We start from the raw sequence: 16,690 nt of genomic DNA, 5'->3' as shown, positions 1-16,690 counted from the left end.
TATATAGCTGACATGACTGTGCTAACCTCCATTATACATGACTTCATTTTTGTTAGACTAGGTAGTTTACCTCTCTAATTAGTTGGTGCAGGATCAATTCTGACTTCGCACCCATTTTATAAAAGCACCGACTGCTTATTTGGTTGACATGGAATCCAAATTCCTAATTGTATTTCATTTGAATGGATATTATTTCGTTCATACAATTGCTAAAAAATGTACATTCATTTTTTTGTTTGGCATCAAGGAATTTGTAATTCACAAGTATTTTTATTGACAAAGGGCTTGTGAGTAATTACTCGTACATGTTCTATCTGGAGTTATATTCTCTCATAAATTTCCATTTCCTCCTTTTTTAACTTTTTGGCGCCAACAAAACAATTGTACCATTTACAAATCACCATGTATTTCTATATCTCCCATTTTCGATGATCAACCAAATCAAACACTAGACAACTTTAGAGATATTTTGGGACTGTAAATGGTGCCCAATCTCCAATGTTGTGGCGGAAACCTCCTTTGATTTTATTCAGGTACTTGGATCAGCGGAATGTAGTGGGGGTGTCTGTGCCAGTATCATATGGTGCAGCAATGTATATATGGTTCTCGGGGTTGATTTAGAATGCGGTGCTGAGGGTGGTGAAGTCTCTGGCAAGGTTGCTCTTTGCATTAAGAGCAATATTGGTTCAATGTAATAAGTATGAACTTTCTATGGAATAAAATTTGAGCCTAGGATACAGCTTCTCCTTTTCAGCTTCAAAAGGGGATAGCTAAATAGGTCATTTGAATGGAAGCAGATGCGATCCAAGTTGTGCTGCAAAAGTCCGTTGGTCCTGTAACTAAACTGTTTTTTTTCGCAACTAGATAGATTAGAAACTCATGTCTTGTAATATATGGATGAAACCAATCAACAGTTACAAGGATGTTAAATACTATGAAGATCTTTCTGCTTCCTTGTCTTGTCAGTATATTTTTCACTTGTCTGTAAATTAAACTTGGCTTGAGCGATGGTAGGCAGAATTGGCTATATGTCTGTTAAAGAAGACCTTATATAGTTATATGAGAGGGAATCTGTTGAAAGACGATATTCAGACAATCTTCAGAATCTGCTTGCTTTTTGAGCAACATTACCTTCCTATTTGATAAGATTTAGTTGCAACTTTAATTAGCATAATGATTCAAGGTGCCTTTTTTAGCAATTATTGGATGGTTGTAATAATCCGTATAGTGATGATTGATGAAAAGGAAGAAATGAGAGTGAGTGATGTGTTTTCATGTGCTTCATCTATTTTAGCCAAAATTGTCAATAACTATCTAATATATATCACTTTTCATAAACAACTACCTAATATAAACTTTTTCTTATACAACTACCTAACTTAACAATTCTGTCAAGGTAACACTACCAAAGACGTTAAATATTGAAATTTTCGTCACATGGGGACCACCTTTCTAATTTCGAACCAATTTGACTTACGAAAATACCCTCCCTGAATGAACTTACCATTGCTTACCTTAGTTTGCCTTTTCACATTCATCGTCTAACTGTAATTCTTTCATTTCTCACTCATCATCTTCAATTCTCACCCACTTTACTGTAATTCTTTCATCATAAATCACCATCTTCCTGAAAAAAGCTTCCCATTGTCGTTTCTGGTTCTGCCAGCATCTTCCTTTTCTGGAAGTATCTTGGTGGTCCAAAGAGCAGAATAAATGGGAAGAAAGAGGGGGTAAATTGCAAATAAAGCATCAATTGAAGGAGTAGAAAGGTATTTCACTGTTCTCTCACTCCTACCGTATGTGTAAAAAGTTGTGGCAACTGTTGAATTGCATTGAAATTTTGGGAAGAACTCGATTTGACAAACCTGTTGATGTGCTACCCATTCTTTGAATCCAACAAATTCAACAATAATTAGTCAAAAAAATAGAAATTGATCATAATAATTAACAAATCCCCCAATTTATAGAAAATCCTAATTTCAAATAAAATCATAAAGCCTCAATTATATCACCAATGACATTAAATTTTTACCAAAAACACTATTCTATAAACCCTGATATCAAGGTGAAGGAAAGGGAACTTACCTAAAGAATTAAAAACCTTCACACTCAACCTTCAATGAATATTTTGGCCTAAGTATTAACAATGTATGGTTTTCGAGGGTTTTATAATGTCTTACATAGTTTTTAGGAGGAAAATGCAGTCGAATTGGTGGGAAATTAGAAAAGGTGGGCTCCATGTGACGAAAATTTCAAAATTTAACGTCTTTGGTAGTGTTACGTTGACGGAATTGTTAAGTTAGGTAGTTGTATAAGAAAATTTTTATATTAGATAGTTGTTTATGAAAAGTGATATATATTAGGTAATTGTTGACAATTTTTGGCTCTATTTTACACTAGTTGTAGAGTTTTGGGTTTTGATAGGCTTTACCCTTTTACCATATGATGTTGACAACTGATAATTTTTAAGAGTTTGTCTTGTAAAAGACCGCCTATTTTAAAATCAAAATTAGACAATGGTAAGCTTAATATTAAAAAGAGAATTAACCCAATAGTGACGAGGTTAATTTCTTTCGGTGATTAATTTAATCCATTTAGTGAGTATGTCTACTTTTATATTAAAATAATTCATTTAGTGACTATGTCTACTTTTATATTAAAATCAGACCATCTCTTTCAATAATTTTGTAATAATATCTACAAAGTATATATACTACATCTGTTTTACAATACACCATTTTTTTTTTTAACGTATTTCAAGATATTTCTTTCTAACATTAATATATAATGAGGTTTCCATCAGGATTGACTAATGTTGCGAATCTTCTTATATTGTCCTATAGTAGGTGCTGATCATGAAGTCAAAGTTTGCGATTTTGCTTTGATACCAATTGATCTTAAGTTGTTTGTTTTACATGGTCCAATATCCAACAATTGTTTTTTTAAGTTTACAATACAGAGGTGGTGCTCATCAGAATTCAGAACCTAATACATAAATACTATATGTTGATTCTTCTTACTCTTGATATAATAATAAATATGTACTTGTCATATTGTTCTAGTATAGACTTACTAGTGAGTAGTGAAGTTAGTGAAATCTTATCATAATAATCAGCAATAAGTTTCTCTAAATCATACACCGTTCTTTAAAGTAAACTAAATCGCTATGTTATTATAAGGAGTCAATAAATCTCAGTTAGTAAATTTTTGTAAAAATGGTATCTAAAATTTAAGATCAAATCACGTCTCCAAAATAGCGTGTGCAACTTTGGTCTTTATATATACATAAAAATTGAATTGAACTGTAAATGGTATCTAGTCGCGAAGATACAAAAGGTTATGCATCATGCACCTTATTTATGATAACACTCTTACTAGAGCTAATTATTTCTCTAAGATTACAGATTTCCTTGATATCGGTTCCTTAACCAAGGGGAGGGAAAAACAAGAGATAAATTCATTCATCTACAGTGTCCTCATTGAAGTTGTCGTCTTGCTCGTCCGAAGAGGTACCATAAGCTTTGTTACAAATAAGGTAATAGAAGAAATTAAGCAGACTCAAAGCAGTTATAACCCAATAATAATAATCAAAATGAGCCTTATTTATATTGCTTGATACCCAACTCTCTTGTCCATCTTTGCTTGTATTATAATTGATGCCATTCAAGAGTATACTTGCAAACACACTCGCCAAAGACATACCCACGCCGTTAAGATTTGTTGCTACACTCAACATGCTTTTCGGAAATTCCGAGCAGAAAAACTCACTTTGCCCCACAACAAAGAAAGCCTCAGCCATGCCGGAAAACCAGTGATGTGGCAATAACCATAAAGCGGACATATGTGTTACCCCGTTTGGGTTATCTGAGAATCCTTCCTTGATAGCTGTCTCACGTCGAACATACTCAATTATAGCCATTGCAACCATTGACACAAATGAGAGTAAGAGACCGATTCCCATCCGTGTTCTAGCACTTAGATGAGCGCGTTTTCCAAACAGTTTTGTTGCTAATGGTATGACAATAAGATCGTAGATGGCGATCCATAATACTAATGAGATGACGGAAAAAGTAGAGAAAGAGCCGGCTGGAATTTCAAAGTTTGAGGTGATATGGCGATCCATGGTTTTGGTTAGTAGAACTTTAAAAGGAGTCTGTGTTGCAGTTACTGACATTATAACACCTGTTGACCATATTGGCATTACCTTTAGTAGAGCTTTTAGTTCTTCTACTTCTTCTATGGTACAAAGGTTCCATGGGTTTATGGCTTTTCCATCTGGTGTTAGTTGTTCCTCAGCATTTCCAACTATAGTGCAAGCCTTGTTTAAGAAACTACAAAATCACAGTGAAAATGACTATTATGAATAGTTGTCCATATAAATGTAATTTTGTATGTATCATAGATCAACTTTGAAAGGAGTGAAGGAAGAAAAAGATCATGTTTACCCTCAATACTACTTCTATGAGGTAGGAGTATATATGAACATAATTAGTAACTACAATAAATTTCACGGACGAGTGTCAATGAACTTTATTCACTTTAACTTATTTTTACTTTACTCGATAAATGATGTATTATTTTTCAAATAAGATTGATGATTTAATGATCTATAACAAATTGGTGTTGGAATCAATTTTTGTAAGTTGAACAAAATGAGGCTAAAACATAGTATTTTCCCTTTATAGTACTTGAGTGTTCAGGTTTGGAAGGATCAATACCTTAGTTTATGACTTGGCTTGATCAATGTTGAGTCTTTCCTCCTAAGGTACAATTTATCTTCCCTTTCGGATAATTTCAAATGTCTCTTCTTCCATGAAGCCGTTAACACTTGAGAGAACGCGATAGGTGACCCTGCCTCGGCTTTGAACTTGATGTACAATGGAGAAGCCAAGAAGAAAGATATAGCAGACAATAACATAAGCACAACTGGAACTCCGAACCCAACTTTCCACCCAAATTTGTCTTGAATATACACCACAAAAGTCAGTGCCGCGACAACTGAAGCAGAGGCAGCAAAATAGTACCAGTTGAAGAACCTCTCTAGAATGCCTGCATTGCCAAAGTTGTCTCTCTTAAGCAACTGATCAGTTCCGAATGCTACAGAAGATGATCTGATGCCGCCAGCTCCAATCGACATTATGCCAAAAGATAATGCTAGAAGTGTAAGTTGGAAGAAGTTTGGGGACACACATTCGGAACCAGAGTCATTACATGACCTTGCACCAGGGATAATAGCTGTTAACCAAAGGAGAAGTGTACCCTGCAACATTACCCAATAACCATTATCCTTAGTTTTACGCAGCGCACATGAAGCATTGCACTGAGGCTACACTACAACCCCTCAGAAGTCTACAGGGACCCGTGCACTAGTGTAAGACAGGGAAAACTTAATACTCATCTCATGTTAAATTAAGAACTGCAGTAGCAAAGATTTAGAATTTTGAGTTATTTCTAATTAAGTATTAGGGCCAATTTAGAGTTAGATTCATTGCATGATTGGGTTTTGAAATATACTCGAGGTCGAGGGTGACAAAATTGCTCTTAATTCGGGCAAAATGGTTGGGTTAGTTTAGGCCATGAATTATCAAGCTCGAGTCGAGTTGGAAAAAAAATAACGAGCACAAGTGGAGCAAGAGCTTAACGAGTTTTCGAGTCGAGTCGAGCAGGGTTTGCGAGTTTTCGAGTTGAGTCGAGTCGAGCAAGGCCCTGCTCGCGATCGACTCGCTCGATTAGCACCCCCGACCCATGATTAGAAATAGCAAAATCTCTTAGGTGAACCGGATCTACAATAATTTTATTGTGCACCCTAACTGACTTTATCACACAAAATTGACTATACCGACTGTATCACACGAAAACTGACTATATCAGAAAATTGACAAAGTCATACAAAAGCTAACTATATCAAACGAAAGTAAATATATCAAATAAAAACTGACTATATCATATGGTTACTGGGGTGTACAATAAGTTATTGTTAATCCAATTTATTTAATTTTTTATTTCTAGAAATAGAATGTGTTCTCCAATCTTCAGATTTTTTTTTTTTGACAGGGATCCAATCTTCACATTGACATGCCTCATAGCATGATTTAACTAGAAAAAAAGTTGTCCAAATCTAAAGAAATTAGGTTATGTTGGATGAAGTGAGGGGCTAATTTGTAATTTATCTATCCCGATTTTTTTCTCAAAACACATTTTCCACAAATTTTTAATAAAAGCTAAATACTGCCCGTAATTACTAAAATCGTCCGTGTATAATTTGATTACACGCTCGTCACCTCTCCTCCTCTACTCTCTCTAATCCAACCCCACCATCAACACCACATTGCCGCCATCACCCACTGTCAATGTACATCCCTTGTCACCAACACCACCTCCACATTAACTCCCTATTGTTCTTCACTTCTTTGTTTTTTCCCACCAGTCACCAGCATAAGGACAAACATCATAATAGATCTTTTGGTGGGGCCACCACACACCACCACAATTGTTGCCACCATCAACATCACAATTTTTATTTGTAGTGGGCCACAACCTAACCAGATGGAGTAAATTGGAACAATTATTCATAATATAAAAATACATAAAACAAATTTTGAAAAAACTACTTGCAAATACAATAACACGAGTCAAACCGGCAAAGCTGCCAGAACATGGCCATCCGTAAAAAGGGTCCTCTCTTCTCGAGAAAAAGGGACCTCCATGGCTCCATTCCAACAACTTTTTCTTCTTTTATCATAATAACCCGAATACTGTAGTATTATTTTGGAAAAATTACTTTTTCAACTGTACCAACTATTAGCAATTTACTTTAAACGGTACCAACTATCATCTATTCAAAAACAGTATTAACTATTAGGCCTATTTGCAATAAACGGTAGAGGGTGACACGTGTCACACTTTTACTAATTCATAATCAAACAAATTATTGCAAATAGGCCCAACAGTTAGTACTATTTTTGAATAAATGATAGTTGGTACCGTTTAAAATAAATCGCTAATTGTTGATACCGTTGAAAGTAATTTTTCCTATTATTTTTGGTCCCAATCAATTCACAAATATAATTACCTTACAAAATTGCATATTATGTCTTTTTTGGGGTCTCCGACCTGAAAGGGATTACCAAGACCGGAACCTCTTTCATAGGTTAAACTGGCCTGAATTTGCGGGCAGACACGTCAAGAGTGCAGGGATGAAAATGGGGGATTCAAGCAAATATACTATTCCCTTTGTTTTAAAATATAGTTTCGATTTCCATTTTGGGTGTTCCAAAATATAATTCTTATTTTCATATTTAGTTCCACATTTTTCCGTAATTTGTCTGGAAAAACTGTATCCCATCATTTATTTACTTCTTGAATTTTGTTTTTTCCTTTGTTTATTCAACCAAAATGTTACAATTAATGCTCTTTTCACCAATTATTTTCCATTCTCTCTTCTAAAATCATCTTTTCTCATACAACATTTATTTAAATAAACAAAAAAATCTTTACTAACCTCCTTATATTCTACTTGCATAAATTATCGTAAAAAAGGAAAATGAGAATTATATTTTGGGACTGAGAAAGTATATGGTGATTACTGATTAGTAAGTGTATAATAAGCTTGACCTCAAGCTCTAATAACTCCAAATTTAAATAACATACTCCCTCCGTCCCATAATATAGTGCTTACTTCTCATTTTTCACGGGAATTAAGGAAAATGGAATGAGTGGTAGGATTTCCAAAAAAAAAAATTTAATAAAGTGTTTTTTTTGATATTTTTGCATTGAAACTAGTTATTTATTTTCTTTTTCCTTTAAATAAAATCAAAAGGCAATAAATGTTTCTTGGAATGGTGTAAAGCAATAAATGGGGTCACATGTTTTGAGAGAAAAATAGGGGTATTTTGAAAAGTTTGTGTAGAAATTAAGGATAATTTAGTCCAAATAAATTGACAAAAAAAGAAAATAGGAACAACATTTTGGAACACCAAAAAAGGAATGTAAGCACTATATTATGGGACGGAGGGAGTAGTAAGTAAGTATATGATGACAATTTTATGTGATTTTGGGGTGTCTAAAAGCCAAAAAAAAAAAAAAAAAAAAAAAAAGAAGTTGGAAGAATACCAAGAGACTAAAAATGGAGCCAAGACCGATCATCCAAAAGCGCCCGACAAAAGAATCAGCAAGAAAAGCACCAATAACAGGTGCCAAATTAGTGGCAGCAGACCAGTAATATATGAAAGTGGAGCCAGTTGCTAATTCCATCCCATAACTTGCCATCAAATACATTATCATGTTTGGCAATAATCCATAGCTTGCTACTTTCTCAAATGCTTCATTTGCTGTATTTACAATCAAATGTTAATCAAACGAAGAATATGCATGAATTGGTATCAACTATCAATGATATGGGAATAGGACACTTACCTATAATGAAAGGGAGTGTCTTTAGGCCACCCTTTGAGGTGCCTAAAAGAGGTTCCTTCAACATGTTGCAATCTGAAGAATTAGAGTTTTAGAGAAGAGAGTATTCTCACTTTCTCTCTCTGCTATTTGGTTTCTTCAAGTTTACTAATTTTGACATAATGGATTGAATTGCTAGATCTCATGCTATATACTTATAATATAACACTAGTTCAAGACTTCAAGCTGACTATAATAGTTTAGTGAAGGAGGAGGAGTTATATCAATTATCAAACATGTGACTTTAATTTGCAGTTTCAAGATGAAAATTTTAGGCGTGCAAGTGGGGGATAAGTGACACGTGGAACCTGTTTAAAATATCCCATATGTTTTTAACAGATGTTTTAACTTTTAATTTTGTTTTATTCATAAATTTTTTTTATATGGAAAGAAAACTTACCTTCAACCATCCCAATTAGAATGTCAGCTTAAAATATTCTTGTGGATAATAAGGGAAAAATCAGCACTATAGGGAGGAAACTAATACAGAAAAGAAGACTAATCATGCTTTTTGTGGCCATGAAATCCGTAGCTCTATTTGTCTCGCGAAAACAATGAGATGCTCTCCAGTTAATCAGTTTAGACAGTTCTACCCCTACATCAGTAATAATATAGTCAATATCCCAGGGAATGCGCCAAGTAGAATTGATAGCTTTAATGACTGCAAGATTATCTCCTTCAATACAAAGATGAGTATTATTAAGAGAAATAAACATAACAACAATTAACAAACTTTTGCATAATTTTTAATCGTGACATTATTTTAAATGAACTCCCCCCAATTTTATCTAACTGATGGATAATTTCATTGAAGTCTCCTAAAATGATATATGGTAAAGACAAATTGTTGACATAACTAATTAGTTCCTCCCAAAAATCTAACTTTTGTGAAGCTTAAACAGGTTCATAAATGAACATAATAACAATTAACAAACGAATAGTTATGATTAAAAAGCTTCATAGAACATGTAATGAACCTAGCAGATCTATGCATTATAGTCAATGGGTAGGTATTAACATTTAACTTCACACAAGATACATATTTTCACCCCATTACTTGAACAAAAGTCCCCTACTTCTGATAAAGCGCCTTTTCTACTACAACCTTTGATGTTCCAAAAGCCAATTGACATTATTTAATTCACATAATGCACTTTAACCAAATCTGCTCCTATCCAACCAAGGTTATCTAGTTTCTTTTCCCCTTCAGAACAAAAGAAGCATCATCTTCGTCCATGTCTACAACCCTCTTCTTAGCTGAACTAGTTTGAGAACATACCTCAACAGGGAACTCGGGGTCCATCCTCATATGCTCAATCTGTTTGACGATGAATTGTCAAAATGAAGAGAATGAAAAGAGGTTTCAGCAAAGGAGTTAAACTCCCCATAAACCTTTGTTAGTTTTCTACATTAACGAGTTAATATATCTAAATTCATATAACTATTAATCTTTCATATTTTATGTGTAATCATAATTATAGTAAGAATAGACTATATAATATAAGGAAAATGATATACATAGCCCTAAGGGCTATGTATAAGAAGCTTAAAATAGAAATAAAAATTTGAATCAAACATGCATTACGCACATTTAAGACTATCATTATGTAAGCTAAGGTAGGATCCCTTTACTAACTCTTTCTCTTCCAATAAATTTATAGTTCTTACTTGCTTCTACACTATGTAGAAGTAATATATTATTCGTTCGCAGACGTAACATAACAAATATATTGTTGATGGAAAATAGAGTTGCACAAAGATCGGGCCTGACATATGTATTCACATTTCAACATATATAACTTTACATATTAACGATCACATAGTATTTAAAATCTCCAAGTCATTAGAACTATTATTATTCCCCTTAAACCTAGCCTCCCTTCTCCTTTTCTCTCTCTAAAACCATAGCCTCCCTTACCCCTTCTTCATCAATTAGGGGGCTGTCATGGATGTTTTCATCCATGGTAAGCCCTTTTTTCCTTTTTATTTTCAGTTTTTAGTTCATTTTCTTGTTTTGTTCAATAAATTAGTATCTCTTTATGAGATTTTCTTAAACACTTTTATGAGGTTTTTAGTTTCTATTTTGGAAATCTCCTTCTCCCCTATGGGAGTTGTGAGTATGGTTCTTTTATTTTTAGGTATGAGAAATTATTCTCATTGGTTGAAGTTCAAGACTCAACATGAAGAATTAGAGTTTCACAACTTCTGTAAAATTATGGAAGACTATTGGAGTACGTTCATCCCAAAATTTCCGCATCTGCAGATCGTATGCCGAACCAGAGCGAACTCACAGATTGCATTGCTTCAGATGAAGATTTTTATTAAGGCAAAATTAAGTCAAATCTGCGATGTTTACATTTTGGGTATATGTATTTCTATTAGAATTTTATGTTTTTCAGAAATGACTTATAAGTGTCGTTTGGCGAAATATTAATGAAATCCCTTTTCTTTCAAAAAAAAAAAAAAAATTAACGATCACATATGTTCATAATCAGTTTTTTGCATTAAAAAGCTAAAATTCAAAATGTAATAAAAGTAATTAGCTAAGCATAAATACGCAAAGACTACACAATGTACACATACATTAGGTGTATGTGGGCTATATATATATACACTAGGTGTATGTGTTACTACAAAATTTATAACTTGTGTATGTGTTACTACTAAAATGTATATTATTACTAAAAATATTCCAAACTTAGAATGTTTTTGTACAAGTATGGAGAATAATTGTGTTAACCCGAGTAGGTTAACCATGACATTCAATATATATATAATTTTTGCAATATAGACCTAAGACTAGTAAACGACCATTCCACCCTTTACATATAATATTATCCAATACACCCCCTCAATCTTTACGGGGGGAAACGACTGATAGATTGATACGATGTTTAGTAAACAAGTCAGTAGATAGACCCTTAGTAAAAATCTGCAACCTGAGACTGAGTAGGAACATGTCGAACAATAAGACCTCCCTTGGCAACCATTTCTCGAACAAAGTGATAGTCGACATCAATATGTTTGCTACGATCATGATGAACTGGGTTAGCAGTGAGATAAGTAGCAGAGACATTATCACAATAGACAATCACAGGACGACGGAGAAAATGGTCAATGTCAGCAAGAATATGCTTGAGCCAAATAGTTTCTGCAGCTGTGTAGGCAACAGCCTTATATTCAGCTTCAGTGGAGGATTTGGAGACAATAGATTGCTTTCTCGAACGCCAGGATATTAAATTATTCCCAAGAAAAACAGCATAACCAGTAGTAGAACGCCGTGTGTCAGGACATCCTGCCAATCTGCATCAGAATAGGCAATAACAATAGTATGAGAGCTACTACTATATAAATAAAGACCATAATCCAAAGTGCCGATATCTGAAAATTCATTTCAAAGCATGAAGGTGAGTAGTACGAGGAGCATGCATAAACTGAGATACCATATTAACAACATAAGCAATATCTGGACGGGTCATAGTTAAGTACTGCAATGCACCGACCATACTACGATAATCTGTGGAATCAGCAAGAAGTTCTCCATCAAGCAGAGACAATGTTACTCTAGAGACAACATGAGTGGTAACTGGTTTAACAATATGAAGATGGAATTTACGAAGTAAATCAGAAACATACTTATGTTGAGACAAAAATAAACCAGAGGGAGTACACACAACCTGAACACCTAAGAAGTAATGAAGATCCCCTAAATCCTTCATAGCAAATTGAGAAGAAAAAGAACATAATTGAATTTGGCAACAAGAGGAGGACTACTACCAGTAAGGACAATGTCATCAACATATAAGAGAAGAATAATGAGATGACCACGATATTTGAGAGTGAACATAAAAGTGTCACAACTACTGCACTTGAAACCAATAGATAAGAGAAAATTGCTAAACCTAGAAAACCAAGTTTTAGGAGCTTGTTTCAAACCATAAATGGACTTACGGAGATACAAAATATGACTAGGTTTAGATGGATTAATAAAACACGGAGGTTGACGCATATAAACCTCTTCATTAAGAAAACCATGAAGAAAAGCATTTTTGACATCTAACTGACGATTAGACCATTTAAGAGAAACAGCAATAGTAAGAACCAAGCGAACAGTAGTAGGTTTAACAACAGGACTAAAGGTTTCAAAGTAATCAATACCTGCCTGCTGGTGATTTCCAAAAACGACAAGCCTGGCTTTGAACCGCTCCACAGAACCATCAGAATTATATTTAATCCGATAAACCCACGTACAACCAAGTAAATTCTTATCAAAGTTGCGAGGTACCAACTCCCAAGTGTGATTATTAATTAAAGCCTTATATTCATCTAACATAGCTTGACGCCAACGTGAGTCCTTAGAAGCTTATTTGAAATTAGTGGGTTCAGACTCGACAATATCAATATTTAAGTTCATAATTCTTTTTGGCTTAGAGACACCGTCTTTTAAGAGAGTGACCATGGGATGATGGTTGACAACGACAGAGGGAGGTCGAGTAAGAGGGGTGGGGGTGACACAGGACTTGACGAGGAGGGAGAGGGCATAGAGGGAGAGTCAAGGCGAGGCAGACGCTCGTGAGCTAAAGAAATCGACGAAGTCGTCGAATCCGGGCTAGCAAGCGCTGGCGAGCGTGCGCTCAAGCCAGTAGGCGTGCGAGGAGTGCTGCACATGGCAGCGTGCGAGAGAGGGTCCACGAGCTGACGCTCGAAAGCAGGAGACGCTGGGAAGGACGGCTGGCCTGCCAGCCCAGCGAGCGTGAGCTCGGCAGCTGGCGAGGAAGGCGACACGTGAGGGGACGAGACACCAACGGACCTAGACCTAGACGATTGGGTCAGAGGGGCAGGGTCGAGGGTGGCAAGATGACGGGAGCTGGGTTAGGCTCGCGAGCAACATTAGTAGGACTCCAATCATAAGACAAGATCGTTGAGGAGGTATAAGGCATATTTGACGTAGAACCAACCAAAGTACGATACGAAAACTTATGTTCATGAAAAAGAACATGACGACTAGTGAAGACTTTGTTGGTAGGAGGATCAAAACAACGATACCCTTTGTAATCCAGTGCATATCCAGTAAAAACACATGTTTTAGACTTAGGTTGCAGTTTGTGATTTTTAGAGTTCAGAAACAAAGGAAAGCATTCACAGCCAAATGTTTTCAAAAATTGATAGGAAGTGGGGACAATGAAATAATTTTTCAAAAGGAGAAACACCCCCTAAAACCGAGCTGGGTAATCTATTGATCGATAGTGTAAGTGGCAGTATATGATGCATCAACCCAAAATTCAGCAAGAAAGTCAGAATGAATAATGATAGTATGAGCCATTTCAATGATATGACAATGTTTGCGTTCTGCAACACCGTTTTGAGCTGGAGCATAGGGACAAGATTTTTGGGAAATTATGCCATTGTTAGAAAAATGTTGGAGAAGAGGAGAATTGTCAAATTCCAGTCCTCCATCACTTTGAAAGATTTTAATTTTGCAATAAAAAAGGTTTTCAACCATCTTTTGAAACATAAGGAATTTAGAATAAGCTTTCGATTTTCGACGTAAAGGATAAATCCATGAATAGCGCGAAAAATCATCAACAAACATAATAACGAAATAATTGATTTGATAAAACAGGAGATTGCCAAAGATCACTGTGAATTTTATATAAAGGATATATAGAAATATGTTCAACTGAACCAAAAGGTAAACGATGAATCTTTCCTAGCTTACATCCAACACAATTATCATGAAACTTAGAGGTACATGTAATATATTTATTTGAACATAAGGATCCTAAAATGCTAGAAGATGTATGCCCCAGACGAGCATGCCAAATATCACCCGACTCCTTAGTGGCTAGAAAAGCAGGAACTGAAAGCTCCAGAGGGACAATGCTGGGCTGAAGAGGGTAGACACCTTTCTTACTAGTTCCCTGAAGCATAACCTCCCCCGTTATCTGATTTTAACATAAACAGAATTTTTATCAAAACTCACAACACAATCATTTTCATGACACAACTTGTTAACCGATAATAAATTATGTTTTATGTTAGGAACATGACAGACTTGTAGTTTTGAAGGTTAATTTTCCAGTATGACAAGTTAGAATATTTACTCATACCATTGGAGCGTCCCCGATTAGCATTGTTGTTGTTGTTGTTGTTTCCAGAGGCACGATTGTTATTATTTCCCCCAGTTCCACCATTATTTCCACGAGCATTCTAATTATTGTTACCCCCACGATTTTTGTTATTTCTCCCCTATTTCTCCCTCCAAAACTAGCCTAGGAGGGGGAACTTGATCCAGAATCAGTAGATTTAACCGCAAGTAAGGCATGATGAGATGAGGAATCAGATGCATCCTTAGAGTTCAATAAACGTTGTTCATGAAGGAGCAACTTATGACGCAAATCATCAAAACTAATAGGGAACGGATAATGCAGCAAAGTGGTGACAATGTGATCATACTCAGAATCACGATCCAGACCAAAAAGAGTATACTGCACTAAATCTTGGTTCGACATAGGACACTGAATGGCGGCAAGGGAATCAGTAATCACCTTAATCTCACGTAAATAACCATCCATTGTCTGGGAAGCAGTCTTTTTAATACGAGTTAAGCGTCCCTTTAACTCCATAGATCTAGCCATACTAGCATGCATGAACCTAGTTTGCAATCTAGTCCAAATTTCAACAGAAGTAGATAAATCATGCACATCTACAAAAACATCCCTAGACAATGTCGCAAAAATAGTAGATAAATTTTATAAATATTTGTTGATCCACATGCAAATATTCATAAAATTTATTTATTAGGAATGGAAACACCACGTTCATCAAGAATAGTTGCAGGCGAAATAGGAATTGTGCCTTCAACCATACCCAGAAGTTGATGAGAAAGTAGCAAGCAAGTAATTTGAGTTTTCCACAATAAATAATCTTCAGGAGAAGAAAGAGTGATAGTTACCAAATTACTTAGGTTAGGGGGCAGATATTTGCTGGAGGGCAAATAAAGAGGACGATGTGGTCTGGGAGTACATCGTAGGGACGCCGGAGTACATAGGCGAGACGCCGGCAGTCGGCGTGGTGATCGCGGCGGGGTAAGCGATGTCGACGGCGAGTTGGTGGCACTGAAGAGGGCCGAAGATAGTCCGAAGGAGAAAGCGGAAGAGCCAAGGGCAGCCGAGAGAGGCTGCGACTAGAATGACGCAGCAAAGGGCGCCGCAAGGGCGACGTCGACTGGCGGTTGGACGGCGGTGGGGCGCACCGACGTGAGGGGTTGGACGGTGGTAGAACTCGCCGGAAGGGGCTACACGTGGGTAGCAGGAGGCGCGGAAGCAGAGGCCAAAGGATCCATATTTAAAAAAAATTAATTTTATTTAGAGAAAAAAAAACTTTGGCTCTTGATACCATGTACAAGTGTGGAGAATAATTGTGTTAACCTGAGTATGTTAACCTTGACATTCAATATATATATATAATGTTTATAATACAGACATATGACTAGTAAACGACCATTCTACCCTTTAAATATAATATTATCCCTTTACATATAATATTATCCAATAGTTTCGATAGATAATTTTGTTTTTAATGATGATTTGTTCTTTATCATTGTTTAAAAAATCTGTTTTATGAAATTTTCTTTGTTTAGATTTGTATGATCCTTTGTTTAAAACTAAAAAAAAGAATTGTAATTTTTTTTCCAGATTTATCATATATTAGCTTCATCTTATTCATCATCACCATTTTTCTACTATTGATTTCTACTAAAATTTCCTGTCGTTTTCAATTATTTAATTTGTTTGTAGAATAATAATGTCATATTTTCATCCTAATCATGCAATAAAATTCAATTCGAAATATAGTATTTCAATTGTCTATGTATTATGTAAATTCAAATAACGTTGAATAACAAAACAGGTTTGAATAATGATTGTAAGTTTGTAGTTTTTTTAGTAACAATATACATTTTAGGGTCTGTTCTCTTCGGCATAAAACAGCTGAACTGAACTGAACTGATCTGAATTGAACTGAACCGAACCGAATTGAATTGAACTGAACTGAATTGAACTGAACTAAAATGAATAGTGATATGTGAGAGTAAAAGTATTGTCAAGAGCTGAACTGAACTGAACTGGTCTGATCTGATCTGAACTGAACTGAACTGAATTGAACTGAACTGAATTAAACTGAACTTAACTGAATTGAACTGAACTGAAAATAAGATGGGGATAACAGGCCCTTAATA

At 35.3% G+C, this 16,690-nt stretch overlaps 1 protein-coding gene across 1 annotated transcript; it reads right to left on the bottom strand.

The window, feature by feature from the left end:
• Positions 1-3,254: 3,254 nt before the first annotated feature.
• On the bottom strand, positions 3,255-8,654 carry LOC104885232 (protein NRT1/ PTR FAMILY 1.2). Its single transcript, XM_010669937.4, has 4 exons — positions 8,416-8,654; positions 8,113-8,330; positions 4,719-5,260; positions 3,255-4,331 (listed from the first exon to the last, which is right to left on the bottom strand). The coding sequence occupies exons 1-4, from the start codon at positions 8,477-8,479 to the stop codon at positions 3,458-3,460; spliced, it is 1,698 nt and encodes a 565-aa protein (XP_010668239.3). The 5' UTR covers positions 8,480-8,654; the 3' UTR covers positions 3,255-3,457.
• Positions 8,655-16,690: the final 8,036 nt, after the last annotated feature.

This window comes from Beta vulgaris, chromosome 2, assembly GCF_026745355.1.
Source record: "Beta vulgaris subsp. vulgaris cultivar EL10 chromosome 2, EL10.2, whole genome shotgun sequence".
In the NCBI taxonomy this organism is placed as follows: domain Eukaryota; kingdom Viridiplantae; phylum Streptophyta; class Magnoliopsida; order Caryophyllales; family Amaranthaceae; genus Beta; species Beta vulgaris.
The sequence above is the reverse complement of the archived record's forward strand: the minus strand, read 5'-3'. Positions and strand labels throughout refer to the sequence as shown.

Coding starts and splice junctions, on each gene's coding strand:
- LOC104885232 (XM_010669937.4), bottom strand. CDS start 8,479: ATGTTGAAGGAACCTCTTTTAGGCACCTCAAAGGGTGGCCTAAAGACA. Junction 8,331..8,415: donor GACACTCCCTTTCATTATAG/GTAAGTGTCCTA, acceptor TTGTAAATACAG/CAAATGAAGCATTTGAGAAA. Junction 4,332..4,718: donor AAGCCAAGTCATAAACTAAG/GTATTGATCCTT, acceptor GTGATTTTGTAG/TTTCTTAAACAAGGCTTGCA.